The 18,732-nt window shown below is 36.2% G+C and overlaps 1 protein-coding gene across 1 annotated transcript; it reads right to left on the bottom strand.

Annotated features, from left to right (window-relative positions):
* Window positions 1-13,881: 13,881 nt before the first annotated feature.
* Window positions 13,882-18,231, bottom strand: LOC131066664 (sugar transport protein MST4). The gene is made up of 4 exons (XM_058001477.2): window positions 17,644-18,231; window positions 16,764-17,086; window positions 15,263-15,889; window positions 13,882-14,627 (listed from the first exon to the last, which is right to left on the bottom strand). Exons 1-4 carry the CDS (start codon window positions 17,780-17,782, stop codon window positions 14,181-14,183), a joined length of 1,536 nt encoding a protein of 511 aa, XP_057857460.2. The 5' UTR covers window positions 17,783-18,231; the 3' UTR covers window positions 13,882-14,180.
* Window positions 18,232-18,732: the final 501 nt, after the last annotated feature.

Genomic DNA, 18,732 nt, shown 5'->3' with positions numbered 1-18,732 from the left:
CAAATGTATTGGCATATTGTTGGAGATGATGTTTCTAGAGCTATGAAAGAGTTTTTTGGTGCTAGAAAAAATTTGAAAGAGATAAATGGCACTTTTATTGCTCTTATTCCCAAAAAGATGGGAGTCAATTCCATGGATCTATTCAGACCTATAAGCCTTTGCAACTCTCTATACAAGATCATCTCTAAGGTTCTGACTTCTAGATTCCTGAAGCTACTTCCTTCTATCATTTCTCCTCAGCAAAGTGGTTTTGTCCCTGGAAGACAAATCTTGGATTCGATAATTTCGGTCCATGAAAACATTCATTCTTTGTCTAGTGCTAAAAAAGAAGGCTTTCTTCTGAAGCTTGACTTATCCAAAGCCTATGATAGAGTGGACTGGGATTTGATGATGAAAGTTCTTTCGACTTTTGGTTTTTGGTCTAGAAGTATTAGTCTTATTAGGAAATTAGTCTCTTCGGCTTCTTTTTCTGTCTTAATTAATGGGTCTCCTTCCCCTTTTTTCAAGTCCTTAAGGGGACATAGACAGGGAGATCCTCTATCTCCAGTTATTTTTATTATCATGGCGGAATGTCTGGGGAGATGCATTGGAAAGCTGGTTGAGAAGGGGGAGTTTTGTGGATTGAAACCATCTTCAGCGGATCAAGTTTTCTCCCATCAACAGTTTGTGGATGATTCTATAATTATGGGGAAGGCTTCAGTGTAGGATTCAAGGAGTTTAAAGAAAGCATTGGATAGTTACGGGTCAGAAACTGGGCAACTTATTAATTGGTCTAAAAGTTTTATTTACTTCATCAATACTCCGGAGAGAAGAAAGATAAAAATAAGCAACGTTTTGGGGTGTCAATTGGGGAGTCTTCCTGCTTCCTATATGGGGCTCCCCTTATGCCAAGATCCTCCTGATACTTTATGGGGAGCTTTGGTGGACAAATTCCATAAGAAGTTATCAAGTGGAAAGGTTCTCTTCTTAGCCAAGCCGGTAAGGTTAATCTTTTGAAATAAACTCTTCAAAGTATTCCTCTTTATGCCATAAGCCTTTTCAGAATTCTTGCCAAGTTTGCGGAGGCTATTGAAAAAATTCAAAGAAATTTTTTGTGGACAGGGGTCGAGGAGAAGAAGAGAATGAATCTAATTGCGTGGGATAAGATTTGTAAACCAATAAGAAAGGGAGGTCTGGGTCTAAGAAGAATAAGAGACATGAATAAATTTCTTATGGCCAAGCAGATTTGGAGAGGGTATAATAACCAAGGAGAATGGAAACTAATATGCGACAACAAGTATAAAAAGCAATATCCTACACTTCTAAGCTTCCTCAATGCGGAAGATATCCCAGTTGGATCCAATATCTGGAAAAATGTTTCTATAACAAGAGATCTAATTGCCAAAGGTGTGAAATGGAAGATGGGGAAAGGAAACCTTATCAAATTCTAGGAAGACTCCTGGTTTCTCGAGTCCCCTTTGAATGAAAGTCCTAATTGGAGTAGATTTCAGAACCAGTGCAAGGAAAACTATGGCTCTATGGTGGATGACTACTGGAAAGATGGACAGTGGAAGGATTTATCCCAAGTTGATCCTTCCTTGGGAAGTCAAAACAAAATAATGAGCTCCATGGTGGTGGTGGAAGATGAAGATCAATTAATCTGGAAACTTCAAAAGGTAAATTTACTGTGGCCTCTCTTTATTATCAGCAGTTTTCTAAAATGGATAGTCCTTGTTGGGCTAAGGCTTGGGTGAAAGGCCTAACTCCTAAAATTAATATTTTCTTCTGGACAACCCTTCAAGATAAAATTCTAACTATTGATAACCTCTAAAAAAGAGGCATGTGTATGCCTAGTGTCTATTTTCTTTGTATGAAGAATGAGGAGACCATTAACCACCTGCTCTTTCATTGTCCCTTCTCTGCAGATGTCTGGGGAAGATGTCTGGATCACTTCAATATCAGTTGGAGTTTCCCGCAATCAGTTCAAGAGGTTTTTAATTCTTGGCAGCACCCATCAAGGAATAAGTCTACTAATTTGTTGTGGAAATTGGCTTTACCCCATATGTGCTGGGTAATATGGAAAGAGAGAAACAAAAGAGTGTTCAGAGAGAAGGTGTCTAAGGCTCAAATTGTGCTTGAGAAAATAAAAAGAAACATATTGGAAAATATTAATATCATAGGTGGTATTGCTAACCCTCAAGACAAGGATGATCAAATAATCTTCAAGAAGTGGAGATTAAAAGGACGAGATTACTTTTAGACTAATCCTTGAGAGGGTGTGAAATGGGAATGTCCTCTCAATTGTTGGATGAAAATCAACTTTGATGGAGCTTCAAAGGGTAACCTTGGTAATGTGAGATGTGGTGTGGTCCTAAGGGACGAATGGGGAAAATGCAAAATTATTAAATGCATACCTATAGGAAATCAGACTAATCATGTTGTTGAGGCTATGGAAGCTTATCATGGGATGGTCCTAGCAAAGGAAGCCAACTGCACCAGAGTTTGGTGTGAAGGAGACTCTTTGAATATAATAAACTGTTTGAACAAGGATTTCCTGCCATCTTGGTCAATAAACAATGCTATTAAAGCAGTGAAGAAAATAAGTGACATATTTGATATGTGTGTTTTCACACACATGTACAGGGAAGCAAATTCATGTGCTAACTGGGCCACCAACCTAGCCTGCTAAATAGAGGAAATCATTACTATTAATGGTGAGAGAGAACTTGCATGTGAAGCGAAATCCTTGTTCGATCTAGACCATATCCAGATGAGGCAACATGGCATCATCAACCATAATTTCTAAATGCTTCTTCCACTTATTTCAATGTAGGCTTACAACGACAGTGATGAGCATTTATTTAAGTGTCTTTTCATAATTGCTTGGCACAAATTCAAGGCTATTTTTTCAGGTTAACTACAAAAACCAGAGAAGAAGAATCAGAGCCGAGATAAGGAAATTTAGTGATTGCGAAGGAAAAATGGGAGGGGACAAAAAAAAGTTCGAACCTACCTCTTGTTCGGAATGGAGAAAGAATAGAGAGGTTTGGGAAATTCTTTAGGAGGGGCGTCTAAGTGTGTTTATGGAGAGGCTTAGTGGGAAATATCCAATGGTCACTAAACACTTTATCAAGAATTGGAAGAATGACAAAGTTTTGGTGGGGACCCAAATGATGACTGTGGATGAGGAGACTATTGTTGAAGCCATGAGGATGGTGATAGAGGGCATGAAATGTTAGGCCCAATATGGAAAGATAATGTACTGAGAGGGGAGGGGTGAATCAGTACTTCAAATCTTTTCTTTAAAAATAACTTTACTGTTAAGCATAAACCAAAAAATGTTGTAACATAACATAAAGCTAAAACAAATAAATAACAATCATACATGATTCACTCCATAACACATATATTTTGGTTACGCAAAAACTCTTGGTTAGAGAGAAAAACTGCTACAGGGATGGCACCCACAACTTCACTACTGCAATAATAAAGGTTGCTTGATTAGAGCTACATGTTTAGCTATTTCTGATACCTTACCCTGTTAGGAGTATCAAGATCATTAGATCTACCTTGCTAAAGGATTTTACAACACTTATTCTAAATGTTGCACATGGTTAAAGGCTTTACAATTTATAGACTTTGTTAGAGTCTTTTACCCTGTTAATGGTTTCTCTTACAACTCAAAATATTACAATAAAATATTTACAAATATCTACAACTTTACATCTGAAATGTTATAGCAGATTCTATGTGCTCAAAATGAGATTACCTTGCTTATAGCATACCTCGGTAATCCATAAAGTAACTCGGTAAACCCTTCTATTTACTCTGTTCCTTGACTGTTCTCTGAAATCCTTCTTGGTGACCTCTGTGTCTCTAACAGTCACAATACTCAGTTCTTCCTTATCTATTACACATGTCTTGCTTTATATACCTCTATTTTGATCCTTAATTCATGTTGTATAAATAGATCTCTTATGTCGGTGGTTTGTTCATTACTTCGATCTTACAAACATGATTTATGGAATGAATAACCATACAAAATATTCCATTGGATAGATGACCTCAAGACCATACAAAATCTTTAAGTGCAATTTCCAATGTGATAACTGTTCTTTGTTCCTCGATCTTGTAACACGTTTCCCATGTGTGTCTAGGTTCAATGAATCTGGTAACACGTTTCACTCGGTGTGTGTTCACTCAGTATATCATTTTTGCTGCTCGGTAGACATCGAGTGTTACTTGGTACACAGCTCGGTCTATACTAGGCTCTGTGACTACTTTCTTCTATAACCAACTGCTCTATGCTTACCGACTGAATATTTTGGTAGTAGTAACCGACTAGAGTATATAGAATGACTTTGGACATAAAACTAATGGCAACTTACTAAGTAGTAACAATCTCCCCTTTTGACATTAATTTTGAAATGTTTGACAAAACTCCTTTCAAAGTCATAACTCAAAAAATCTATATACGTACAAAATTTGACTAAACTGACAGTATATACAATAGTCAATAAAATAGTATATTCAGATATACTCCCCTTATCAATATACTGTACACAACTCTGATTATGCATGCGATGTGATCAATATTATGTATTAACTACTCGGTTCACTGCTCCCCCTGTCAAAATTAGCTGTGCATTTGGAAACTCTGTTCTGCTCGGTATACTCCCCCTGTATACTACACTCCCCCTTTGATACTTAGATACTATACTCCCCCTTTTTGACAAACATCAAAACTTAGTTACCATTCGGTGGAGGCAACTCGTCAAAAATGGATTTGTACTTTGTCCTTGCATCAGTAAGAGCGGCAGAGAGGGCATCCTTGACACTATCCATGAGTGAATTCTGAGCTGTAATGTTAGCTAACAGTGAAATTAGTCCATCTAAGGTGCTTCCCTCTAGTTGAGTGGATAGGGAGGTGGCCTTGTTGATCTGTTCTTGGACGGAGGACAAGTGTGGAATGAATAAGGTTTTAAGAGTCATAATGTCCATCCTTATTTTGTGCTCTTCATTCCTAAGTTCCAATTGTTGAGCCATGAGCTTTTGTAACTTTGTATAGAAATGCTGAATAGAATTTGACTCAGTGATCAACTTATTTGAGAGATCGGTGATCTCTTTCTCAATCTCTTGTGTTTTATTTTTGATATCTTTAATGAATAAAGAGAATGTACAGAGTTTCTGAAATAAATAAAGAATGTGCTTGAGTTGAGGGGACAACTCAACAATAAATTTGACAAGTTTTACTTTTCCAATAGTAATGGCTTTCTATACCTCTTCAATCGTGAGCTCTTTGTCCTTCAATTTGCTCAAATATTCAAATGCGTCTACTCTAGATGTCTCGATTTGATTGAGGAGTTCATCCAGTTGAATATGGATGGCTGCATCTTTTGACACTGTAGCTTCAAGTAGCATATCTGCTAATAGTGCTTTTACCTTCTGAAGTACTTTGTTTTTCTTTTGAATAGCCATTTGTTTTTCCTATTCTGCTTTGGCTTTGCATAGTTCGCCAAATTCAATGAGTGCTTTCCCTTTTAATTTGGATATGTCTACATTTGGCAACAATATTGGTTTTGACAAATCTAATTTGAAACTATGCTTTTTCATTTTCTTTTCTTTAGTTTTCACCAGTTGAACTAATACAATGGCTTGGGAGGATTGTTGACCCTCGATAGGTTGCTCAGTAGAGGCAACACTTTTGTCAATTTCTTGAACCTCTGATGTAGCCTTTGGTGAATCCTTGCTCGAGGTCTTAGTTGTAACATTTTCAGTGCTAGAAGGAGCTTGAGAAGTCTGTTCCTTGGTGGCCTGAGAAGTAGCTTCTCCTTCTATAGACTTGTGACCCTCTGTTCCTTGTTCAATATCCTAAGGGGGCTCAATTGAAACAGGCTGAGTGACCGGAGGATAGGGTTGAACTTGTTCACAAACTGACTCACTGGATACCAGTTTGGCATATCCATTCCCTTCTATCAGTTCCTGTTCTTGTGCCTCGGTGTCCATGATATCCTCATCAATTTGTATAGTGTCAGCAGGGTCTTGCTCGGTGATATCAGGATCTTGCTCAATGACATCAACTATTTCAATTTCAACTTGCTCACCATCATTCTTGATTTGAAAGATTTCCTGCCATTTTTCCTTGGTCTCATTCTCTACATCCAGATAAAGGTCATTCATCAATTTCAAGGCTCTTTGCTTGACTAGGAAGTTTCTCTGGTGGTTTTTCAGATGTTCATTGATCTCATCTATTGACATGTCTGGAAAGAGATGTACCAGACTTCTTTCTCTCATCTTCTTTTCCAAGTCCATGGCATATTTCCACCTATTATCAATATGAAAATATAATTCTTTTGGAAGAGAATTAGTTACTTCCAATGGGACCAATCAGAATTTTAGAAGAGTGCATATTACGGCTTCTTCAATTTGTCTCTTTTTTGCATTAGATCTGGAGTCATATTTTACATATCTGAATGCTCCAAATCCACCATATTGCTTCAGATTAGCACAAAAATTATCAACACTATGTACATCTTCCTTTTTACTCTTGACAATCTAAAATTTAATTTTGTCTTCAGATTTAGTGTCACTGGACTCTTTAGTCAAAATGAGTCTCCGAGTAGATTTCTTAGAATTTATTGTTACCTTTGGTGCAACAACATTCTTTGGTTTCTTACTCGGTGATGCTACAGATGATCTTGTGTTTGGGCACTTTACTGAAGGAGTTGGTGATACCTTTGATGCATCTTGTTTCTTCCTTTTCAAAATTTTCCCTTTAGGCAACTCGGTGCTCAATGTAATAGCTGCCTCTTGGGCTTCAAATTCCTCCTCGGTGATGACTAGAGTGCCCTTGACAGGTGTGGAGGAAGAACCTTCTCCAAATTTCTCTATTAATGCCTTGATCATTTTTGTTGCTTTCCTTGTAGCCTTTGGTACTACAATGCCCATCTTAACTTTCTCTTTAACTTCTTCATATGTACTGTATCTCAGCTCGGTAGCATGCCTTGGTAATGTAAGAAATGCATCTATTTGCTATTGTGTGATGTCAAAATCAATCTCATAACCCATAGGTGGCAAAGATTGAGTTCTTAGTTCCATAGCATTGACATAGCAGTAGTCGGTGTCCACTTCAAAGCATATATCATCCTTGTATTTCTCTACTAACTTGGGTGGAATTCTATACCTGTTATGCATCTTTTCTTGAAACTTGCTAAAGTAATCATCCATAATATCATTAAAGTTATCACCTAGTTGTTTGATGAAGTCATTGATTTGACAGGTGATTGGTCAGTGTAGCTCCCAAACTACATTACCGACTGATGGAAAGAATTTCTCAAAATAGAAAAACATGCATACCAAAAGTGATCCAAACTTCAGTGTGTTAGCTGAGTTGTTCTTCTTCGGCTTCCTTATGGTGTTTAGATTCTCAAATAGGTTTTTCAACAATACTTCGCATAGATCAATTTTCATTCCTTTCTTCACAATTTTATATGCTAAATCGACTGCTGCACAGGGTACGCTGTTTTCCCTTGCCGATTGAAAGAAACAATAACCTATTACTCTAATGGCAAACTTTAGCTCTACATCTGTCACATTGTTCAATTTCAGTCCTTTGTAATCAGAAACAACTCCGGTTAAAGTGATCAATTCCTTTTGTGATATCATTTTCTGATCTCGGGCATGATAAAAAATAGGGTAACCGGTGATCAAGTGGATGATTTCCTTGGTGATCTTGAATGGTTGCTCCTCTAACCACATGAAGTCATCATGAACTCTGCTCAAAACAAATTTAACCCACTGGGGTTTGAAGACTCGCGGGTAGGTTAGGGCTTTGGTCAATCCCTTGACTTTAATGTGTTCAAACTTGTTATCTAGTTTTCCATCGGTACACAATTCATCATATGTGTCCTTGATTTCAACATGACCTAGTTCCTCAACACGATACTTAGTGAAGAATCTGACATCCTCAACTAGTAAAACCCTATCCGGAATGAGTGAAAATGCAGTTTTATCATCCGGTTCAAATGCTACTTTGGGAGTTAGAGACTATTTTAGTGAGGGCTTTTCAATGTTCTCAACAATAACGGGCTTCTGGATCTTAGGTGCCATTTCAAATTTTGGATAATCACTTAACAAAATATCCTTAGGGTTTGAAAACTTTTAAACGGTAGACACTTTCCACTTAACAAATGTAAAACATATATTCACAACTGATATGATCAATAAACTAGCTTGACAATGCATTGTGATTGATGTAAATACCTTGAATTTCACTTCAGAGGAGGTTTGATCGCCTTTGAATCACTTTGCTCTGCTTTCTTGAAAACTTGGTAAGTGTAAAATGACCGTGCAAAAGCTTTAAGTACACAATAAACCTTATCGGTCTTCGTGCAGTTAGGTCAGAAAACATTAAATGCACTCGGTTCCACTTACTTTTTATGCTTTTACCAAGTAGCCAGACTTCCTGTATTTACCGACTAGACAAGCTTCTAAAAGACTTGATAAAATTTCAAATTTCCTAATGCATCTTTAGTTATGTAGATTTTGAATTAAGTACATGATAAAATAGGAACTGTTAAGATTTAACCTTGAGAGAATGCAGTCCCTTCATACCTTTACCAATTAATTTGGAATAGGTGCACCTAACTCGGTAGATAATGTGCTTTCTTCATTTGACACAATTTCCTTCTTTTTCCAATCATCTGTAATTTGCCTTTTATTTCCTCAGTGTCTCCTCTAGGTTGATCTCTGCAATCTCTAGCCAAGTGTCCAACTTTGTGACAATGAAAACATGCCATACCAGGATTTCTCCATGATCTTCGGTTGTTCATTCCAAACCTTATAAAGCAGTTGGCACTTATATGTCCATATCTTCCACAACATTCACACCATATCCTTGTATTGTAATCCCATGGTACTCCAACATATTGTCGGTTAGGATCTGTGTGAGTTGGGTAGCTTCCAGTATTTGCTCAGTGTGCAGACCACATATAGTTCTTTTGCTTAAACCAACACTTCTCGGTACTATGTCCATATCTATTGCAGTTTTTACAAAACCCTTTGAATTTTGCCTTTTGATGATTGCTAGCAGACTTTGTCCTACATTGGTTAGATGTGTGACCATATTTGTTGCATTTGTAACAATAACCATTAAACCTTGTGACATTTGGTTGCTTACCTTTTCTGATTTGGCACATGTTGGCAGTATGTCCTTGTTTTCCACAGTAGTTGCAAATAGGCTTCTTTCCTTTGATGTTCTTCTTGTTTCTAGCTTGCTTTGATGATTCTCCTCTCTCGATAGAGTCTTTTCCTTTGTAACCAAGTCCTGCAACTTTGTTGGGTCTTTTTTTATTAAGTTGCTCATCCAACATCTTTCATGCTTCATAACTCTTCTTCAGTGTTTCTTTGGATTTCTTCTCTGTTTCAAGTTCATCGGTCAATCTTGATAGTTCAAGTTTTAATGCTTGATTCTCATCATCTTTCAGATTTGCTTCATGATGTGCATAACCCAATTGATCTGACAGATTTTGTTGAATCCTAGTCAACCTTGTGATTTCATCATTCTTTTCAGATACTAATGCTTTAAGTTGTTGTTTTTCTCTTTCTAGGTCTCTTACTTTATCCTTGGTTGTCCTCAATGCATCAAGATTTTCAGTCTTCTGTGTGTTGAAATGTTCATGTTCTCTTTTCATTGCTTTTAGTTGATCAGTCAGTGCTTTGTTCTTTTCTTTCAGTTCTCCAATCATCTCTTCAGTCTCTTCAGATATACTGTTCTCAAATGATGTCTCAATTTGTTCCACTAACTCTTGAGAGTCCTGCAAATCATCAGACAATCTTCTTCTGACTTTCAATGATTTTTGCATTTGTCTTTGCATGTCTGCAATCACTTGATTAGCATGATCCAACTCTTCTTGCAGATACACAATTCTTTGAGATTGTTTATAGCCTTCCATTGATAAGATCTTTTTCTTTACGTTGTTAATCCCTTTTCCAAGATTGAAGCTCTGATACCAATTATTAAGCCCAATATGGAAAGCTAATGTACTGAGAGGGGAGGGGTGAATCAATACTTCAAATATTTTCTTTAACAATAACTTTACTGTTAAGTATAAACCAAAAACTGTTGTAACATAACATAAAGCTAAAACAAATAAATAACAATCATACATGATTCACTCCATAACACATATATTTTGGTTACGTAGAAACTCTTGGTTAGAGAGAAAAACTACGGTGGGGATGGCACCCACAACTTCACTACTGCAATAATAAAGGTTGCTCGGTTAGAGATACATGTTTAGCTATTTCTGATAGCTTACCCTGTTAGGAGTATCAAGATCGTTAGATCTACCTTGCTAAAGGATTTTACAACACTTATTCTAAATGGTGCACCTGGTTAAAGGCTTTACAATTTATAGACTTTGTTAGAGTTTTTTACCCTATTAAAGGTTTCTCTTACAACTCAAAATATTACAATAAAATATTTACAAATATCTACGAGTTTACATCTAAAATGTTATAGTAGATTCTATGTGCTCAAAATGAGATTACCTTGCTTATAGCATACCTCGGTAATCCATAAAGTAACTCAGTAAACCCTTCTGTTTACTTTGTTCCTTGACTATTCTCTGAAATCCTTCTCGGTGAGCTCTGTGTCTCTAACAGTCACAATACTCAGTGCTTCCTTATCTATTACACATGTCTTGCTTCATTATCTATTACACATGTCTTGCTTCATATACCTCTATTTTGATCCTTAATTCATGTTGTATAAATAGATCTCTTATGTCGGTGATCTGTTCATTGCTTCGATCTTACAAACATGATTTATCGAATGAATAACCATACAAAATATTTCATTGGATAGATGACCTCAAGATCATACAAAATCTTTAAGTGCAATTTCTAATATGATAACAGTACTTTGTTCCTCGATCTTGTAACACGTTTCCCATGTGTGTCTAGGTTCAATGAATCTGGTAACACGTTTCACTCGATATATCATTTTTGCTACTCGGTAGACATAGAGTGTTACTCGGTAGACAACTCGGTGTATACTAGGCTCTATGACTACCTTCTTCTATAACCAACTGCTCTATGCTTACCGACTGAATATTTCGGTAGTGGTAACCGACTAGAGTATATAGAATGACTTTGAACATAAAACTAATGGCAACTTAGTAAGTAGTAACATGAAATTCTATAGAGATCGTAGCATCTCTGATAAGGCAACGAACAAATTTCCTGTCACGAAAGGTGAGAAGAAGAAAATGGTGAAGGTCGACAACTCCTATCACTCCCCAAAATGTATATGCAGGCCATGGAGGTTCATTTTGTTTGCTACAATTACCTATATAACATTGGATGGCAAGTTTACGAGAGCTTATGAGCACCACTTTGTATTGCTCAACAATTTTCTCCATGGGGAAAAGGTAAGCCTACCATATTATCTTGCATGTTCCATGGACCATACTATCAAAGAGATACAGAAAGACCCTAAGGGCGACCATGCTCTTCATCACAGTCTTATGGCTCTTGTGTATAAATTGTTGAAATGGAAATGCATTGAAAAACCTATTAAAGGTAAAAATGCAAGAGATGAGGACACGAAGAGTGAGGTTAGTGGTTTTAACTTTGACTCAGAAACTGAAGGCGAGTCGGGGGAGCTAAGTAACAAGGGGAGGAACAAGGGAAAGAGGAAGAAGATAGTGGTGGATTCAGATATTTTGGAGTCTGAGGCCGAGTCCTTCGAAGGTAAATTCATCAAAAACAAGAAAGGTAAAGGCACCGGAAAGCAAACCTAGAGGAAGAAGAACATCAGAAGGGGAGGTAACAAAGATCTTAATCAAATTTTGATTGATTCTGATGAGGAGGTAAAGGAGGATAAAAATGATAATGGGCAAGGTAAGGAGGGGGATGATATTCCGGTTGTGGGCAGGAATGAGGATTTGAATACTCAAGGTCTGCAGAAAGAGGATCAAGAGGATAAAAAGGGCAGATCTAGTGATTGTGTTTGAGAAAATGAGAGTATTAAGGGTTTTTGTGATACCATCGACATAATGGTGAAAGACATAGGCAGCCTAAAGAAGGATATGAATATTGTCAAAAGAGCCACGATAGGCGACAAACCCCTGTCTGAAAATGTCAAAGAATTGGCGGTGGCAATTAATAATGTTGAAGCCATTGAAAACATGGTGAGTAAAACTATTGAAACTGAAAAAAAGGTTAAGGAGATGGAAGGAAATAAGGAGGTGAAAGGGATGGAAAATGCTATGAACAATCTAGGCAGTAGAGTTGACAGGATGGAACTCACAGTAAAGAAGATAGCTGAATAGAACTTCCATATTCTCAAAGCCTTGGTGGACAACATGAACATTTTTATTAACAGATTTGATAACATCAAAGATAAAGAGGGCGACAAGGATTAGCTAGACAAAAAAGGTCACGAGAAGAGGACTAGAGCCAATACCAGGAATAAGGACGACATCAAGGGTCGAGAGCTGGATGATTTAAAGACCTCTGCGAACAACATGAAGCAGATGGTGGTCCACGCTGAAGATATCATGAAAAATATCTAGCTGTCTCGGTCTCGGTCTCAGTCTCTATCTTTGTGCTGCCTTTTTGCTTTCCTTTTGTTGTCTTTTTGTGGTTCTTCATTTTATGTGTGTTGAGATCCCTTTTTGTTCGGATGGGATCAGTTTTTGTTATTGGAGTGATCAGGCATGGTTCTTTCTAGCTCTATTGCTCTCCTGATTTGTAAAAGGTTCGGGTTCCTTTCAAAAACCTGTTTTTACTTAATCAAAACTATGAGCTGTAATTTGTGGGATAAAACATGTATAAGTAGAATTGTGCTAGCTTGCATGCTAGCATCATGAAGATACAAATAGAGAATTTATATGCTTTTAGTTTCTTATATCTTTCTCTTTCTCAACAAACATTCCTCTTAGCTTTGTTTCATTTGTGGAGGCATGTGGTAGCTTAGATTACTCATCTAAAATCATACTTATCTCTTTAATAAGACTCATGATTTAAGATGAGTCATTTAAACAAATTAACTCTTAAAATGTTGTTTAAATTGAACTTATTCCCACTATCATTATGTGATATTAATGATTAGATTGATTTGAAAGACTTAATTTTTTTTTAAATTTTCTATGAAAGACTTTATTTTTTATTTTATTTTTTATGAAAGACTTAATTGTTAGTCACTCATCCAATAATAATGCATGAAAGATAAATTAACCTAAAAATATGCGTTTAGCAAAAATAGAGAAACAACTCAAAACATAAGGAAATGCTTGTTAAACATTGAGAAATCTATAATCATACATGTTATGGATGAAATGAAATGAATTTTTATATAAAATTATTCATTAGTCACTTTTGCTTCTATTTAACTCTACTAGTAATTGTTGTGAGGCAAGATTACACGTAAAACTACAAAACTCTTTCATATTGGTGTGATTTTAGCTAACATTTCAATATGTGTTTATTCTAGTCATGGTTCTAATTTATAAAGAATGTTCTTGTGGTAGGGTTTAAATAGTACATTCTAAGCATCAACTTGTTATGGTGGTTCATCTAAAACCATTCACTTTTCTATTTGAACCCATCTGCTAGTATAATCTAAGATGAGCCACCTAAACAAATCAATACTAAAAATGTGTTGTTTAAACCAAACCTATTTTAATTAGAAGATGATATCCCCATTTGTAACTTCATAGCTCTCATAAAAAAATATCTAGAGCTTTAAAAAAGTTCAAACCCATTCTACTACAATTATATGTTATTAATGATTGAACTGATCTGAAAAGATTTAATTGTAGAAACAATGCATGCAAGAAAAATTAATTTAAAAATATGCATTTAGTAGAAATAAAGAAATAATTTTCAAAAAATTAATTGAAGAACTGCATCATATATTTTATAATGTAAAGAAAAGACATCTACAAAATTAGACAATCTTTTAGATCCCAAAATTGAGCTCGAGAATAACCAACGACAAATACCAATCAGCAGATCACAACTACAATAACGACCTAAGCAGACTCATTTTACATTATGATGGGCTACTTACCAGGCACTCATATAATTTATTCATCTCCAAAATGTGGGCTGATATGCCAATGAAATCTTCTTTCGTTTATATCTGTAAATCTTTACTAGTAGTTAGCATTGCTACTCCCGTTTTCTTGTTTGGATTAGGCATCTCCCGCTTCATCATCACTTAAATCGACGTCTCTCACATACTTCTTCCATAGCCAATGCTGTTTCCATACTTTCTCTGTCATTTCCTCAAGTGGAACATTCTTCGTCTCAGGAAGAAGAAACAGTACAAATATGGTCATGATTAAAACCCAAGCAGCAAAGAAAAAGAAAATCCCGTATTTGAAACGGCAAAGCATGGACAAGAATGCCTGTGCAATAACAAAAGTGAAGGCAAAGTTAACACACACAGTGAGACTCTGCCCAGCGGATCTAGTTTCCAATGGAAATATTTCACTAGAAATCAGCCATCCAAGAGGCCCCCATGACCATGAAAAGGCTGAAACAAATGTGCACACCATAAGCACTATCACAATAGCTGTGCCACGAGTAAGTTTTTGGTCCTGTTTCATGCCTGCTCCCAACAGAACTCCAATTACCACCTGCAAGTCCAAATGACTCATTAAAACATACTGTTCAACATAAAAATCTATGATTCATTATCAAGATAATAGAAAATTAAAAAGAATTTACACAGAATGTGATCCAAAATGTTGATGGGATGATGGATAAAATTAGCTCTATATTATTCTATGATAGATTAAAGAACATAATCTAAAATGTCGATTCAAAAAACTTATATATAATTTGATCTAGAAACAACAATGATGACTACATTTAATATTTTGATGATGGATCATGGAGAGTGATTGGAAATGTTATGCAAAAAAATTTCACAGATTCTCATCCAGAAACAACAGGGATGAGTAAGTTTTATATCCTAATGATGGATCATGGAGTGTGATCCAAAATCTAAAATATTGACGCAAAAAACTTATACATAATCTAATCCAGAAACAACATTGATGAGACAACAAGGATGAGTAAGCTCTATATTAAGATGATCGATCATGAAATGTGATCCAAAATATTGATAAAAAATCTCACACAAACAACAGTGATGAGAGCTATCTATACTCTAATCATAGATTAAAAAATATGATCCAAAATATTAATAAAAAAACTTACACACAGCCTAATCCAAAAACAAAGAGTAAAGTGAAATTAATCTTATTACCTGTGTTATGAACATCTGCACCCCGGCCTCAATAAGAAGCATTCTGCGCCCAACTCTATCAACTGAGAATATTGAAATTATAGTAGCAATAACATTTACTGCACCAGTAATAACTGCAGAGTAGAGCGAAGCATCATTCTTGAATCCTAATGTCTGAAAGAGCAAGGGCGCATAAAACATAATGGCGTTGATACCAGTGAACTGTTGAAAGATTTGCAGGCAGATTGTTATGAAAATTTGAGGCCTGTTTCTCCGCTCCAGCAAGTTTCTGAATGGATGCTTAACTTGCTGTGCCATTCGACTGGCCTCCACTAGTTCGTTGAACTCTGCATCTACATTATTGGTTCCTCTAATTTTTCTCAGAACGGCCTTGCCCTCTTGCAGGTATCCTCTTTCAACCAGGCTGTTGGGTGTTTCCACTATAAATAAGGAGCCTACAGTGAGAAGGACTGCAGGAATTCCTGCTAGACCCAGCGAAAGTCTCCACCCCCAGGGCTTGATTTTTTCTGCTCCGTAATTTACCACATTGGCAAATAGAATCCCTAAAGTTGTGTTTAGCTGGAAGAGAATGTTTAAAGCGCCTCTAATCCTGGTTGGTGCGATCTCCGACAGGAAAAGAGGACCTGCCTGCATCAGAAGATTTACCCGTTATGTCAAATCCTGATCATTCTCTATTTTAGAATTTAAAAGAGGAAATCTTGGCTATACCTAGTATGACATGTTTCTGGAATTGATTATGCAGTCTTTTAATTAGGGTTATTTATCAAACAATACAATCTATCATCATTCATCATTCATGAATTCATATTATCAGATTTTCACAATTTATGAGGTTAGTATTTTTGTTGTTTGTAGATTTGATCATGTATGAATTTTAACATCAACATTTCGGATATAGTCTATCATGATGATGTTTCAAAGATGTGATCCATTATTCTCACACCTTTCAACTCTCTAGCATCTCAAGAGTACAATACTAAATATCGATGCTAAATATTCATACACAATTAAATTCAGAAACACCAAAAGTGTCAATCATTCATGAAATTTGATCTGAAATATCCATGAAGAATACAATTAGATCCAGAAAGATCTCATATTAATGTCATGAATTGTGAAATTTTTGTATCTTCAATATTACTATATTATCTACCTGTTTAGCAAATCCAATCCCACATTTGATTTTAGCTTCAATGTTTGAAACAATCCATCAACAAAATATTAGAGAGTTGAAAGAAGATGTGAGAATGATGAATCATGGAATATGAGCAGAATCATTGATGCTAAAAATGATGTTTTGAAGATGTGATCCATCATTCTCTCATCTTCTTTCAACTCTTTAATAACAACAATATGATCTAAAAACTTGATACTAAAAATTTATACACAATCAAATCTAAAACAACAGAAATATCACTTGTGCATAAAATTTGTCATGAAAACGAAAACCAATATCATGAATGTGAAAATTTTATGCTTTCGGTTTTATTATTTTATCTACCTGAGTAGCAAATCCGACCCCACAACCGAGCAAAATTCTTCCGAGAATAAGCATTAAAAGATTAACAGCTGCTGCGTTCAACACCACCCCCCCAATGAAAAATAAGCCGGCAATAATCATGGTAGGTCTCCGACCGTAAGTTTTGGTTGTATACGACGCAAATAAAGTCGCTACAATACCCGCCATATAGAGAGACGAAGTGAACAGCTGAAGGCTTTCATTGTCGTATTTGCAGTATGCATTTTCGTGGTGGGGTTCTTTCTTTCTGAGATACACAACTGGAAAAAATTTCTCCAGAAAGGTATCCATCGACGTAACCCCCCCTGTATATGAACATAAAAGTAGTCAGAAGCCAGAGACATGGCCAGCATTTATAACCGTTTGGAATTTTTGCTTGCTTTTTTGAGCTTGAAGAAAATGAACAGAAAAGCTCAACAATTTTTCAGTACCTCTCGATAGTATTATATATCGGAAATAAAGAAGCAGACATCAAAAGCTTGTAGTTCAATGATCGACTACAGTTGGTCAGGGTGATAGTTATGTTTTATTAATGTCAACAAACAAGATTGTAACTTCAGGAGGTATGACATAATGAGATGAGCTTCACGACTTTTACAAACTGAATAACCTTCAACTTCTAATGCTTAAACATGTTGTATGCTCTCTTTTCATTTTGATGATAGAACATAAAAATGCTGATACAAAAAATCATACATAATCTAATCCGAAAACACTCTAGATAATATCTAATAGATTGTAGAAACTTGATGTCTGTTATAGACATATACTTTCATTCAAATAATAAAAATGTCACTAACATAAAAATCCTTCATAGAAGTATTTGCAGGATGGTAGCAAATATATTAAAAGAGAAACATACCAGAAATTCCAATGTCATAGCCAAACATCAACCCACCACTTGCAGCCAAGATACATGTGATGATAACATAAGGCGTTATGTGACCCTCAAACTCCATTACCACGGATTGCCGTCGGATTGAAAAACCCAAAGGAGGCATTTTCACAAAATCTTCAAAGACCCAACAAACAAGCTTGCCTCTTCCAGTCCTTTGAATTTCGAAACGCAGCAGTCTCAAATCTAAACAGAGACCAACACCCAAAAAGGAAAAGAAACACAACAGATTCCTTTCCAAAACAGGCCGAATCAAACTTAAATATTTCTCCTACTCCCCCAATACTTCGAGATTTATAACGCTACAATGCAGAAGAAGATTTCTTGTCCAAAACAATACCACAAAATACTTATGTCAACTGCCAAGCTTCAAACGAGTCTAAAGACAACACTACTATCACCTCTGTCCAGGCATTTCAGAGTCCTAGTATGAAGCCAGACCTGACATTTGTTCCCCCACTCATAAAGTGCCCTAGCAGCTAGCCTGAGGGGTTGATCCTACGGTCTACATCTAACCCATTTCTCAAGGACCTTCCCTCTCTATCGTCCGATCTAGCAACACAGTCCTACATTCCATGACAACTGGCACCACCCCGTATTTTATGGTTGCCCGTATGAAAAGATCAAAAACTTTGAGCAGTTAAAATCTTATGGGAAATGCACAGTATCCAACTGGACAGAGGACCTTGGACCTTCAACTATGTCTTTTGATACCTGGCTAGTATAAAGTTGTTCTTGAAACTCGAAACCTTTTTGGCAATGGTTAGTGTCCAAACCAGCACGCTTGTTAGGACACCAGATTCCCAAGCGTTGAGAATTTAACCCTGATGGTTTGATGTCTTGATTGATTGGTCAAGATTGACTAATTGAATCAGTTGATTGGAGGAGGTTAGATTGATACATGGATACTTTAAAGAAATATATTAGGGAAGAGGACTTATTAATTGAGCGCCTTAATTTCGTGTTTTTCAAAATTTTGAATGAAAATTTCAAATCACTTTCATTTTTTTACAGCAACTTACTTGGCAAGTCCTTTGATTATAAATAAGGTTTTAG

The sequence above is a fragment of the Cryptomeria japonica genome, chromosome 4 (assembly GCF_030272615.1).
Source record: "Cryptomeria japonica chromosome 4, Sugi_1.0, whole genome shotgun sequence".
Taxonomy (NCBI): domain Eukaryota; kingdom Viridiplantae; phylum Streptophyta; class Pinopsida; order Cupressales; family Cupressaceae; genus Cryptomeria; species Cryptomeria japonica.
Note: the sequence above shows the minus strand (reverse complement) of the source record. Positions and strands in the feature narration are given on the sequence as shown.

What these genes read in the sequence shown, in the direction of transcription:
- LOC131066664 (XM_058001477.2), bottom strand. Translation starts at nt 17,782, where the DNA reads ATGCCTCCTTTGGGTTTTTCAATCCGACGGCAATCCGTGGTAATGGAG. An exon ending in GGGTCGGATTTGCTACTCAG is followed by an intron (nt 15,890 to 16,763) that starts GTAGATAAAATA and finishes CTTCTGATGCAG; the next exon opens with GCAGGTCCTCTTTTCCTGTC. An exon ending in TGCAGATGTTCATAACACAG is followed by an intron (nt 14,628 to 15,262) that starts GTAATAAGATTA and finishes TTGGACTTGCAG; the next exon opens with GTGGTAATTGGAGTTCTGTT.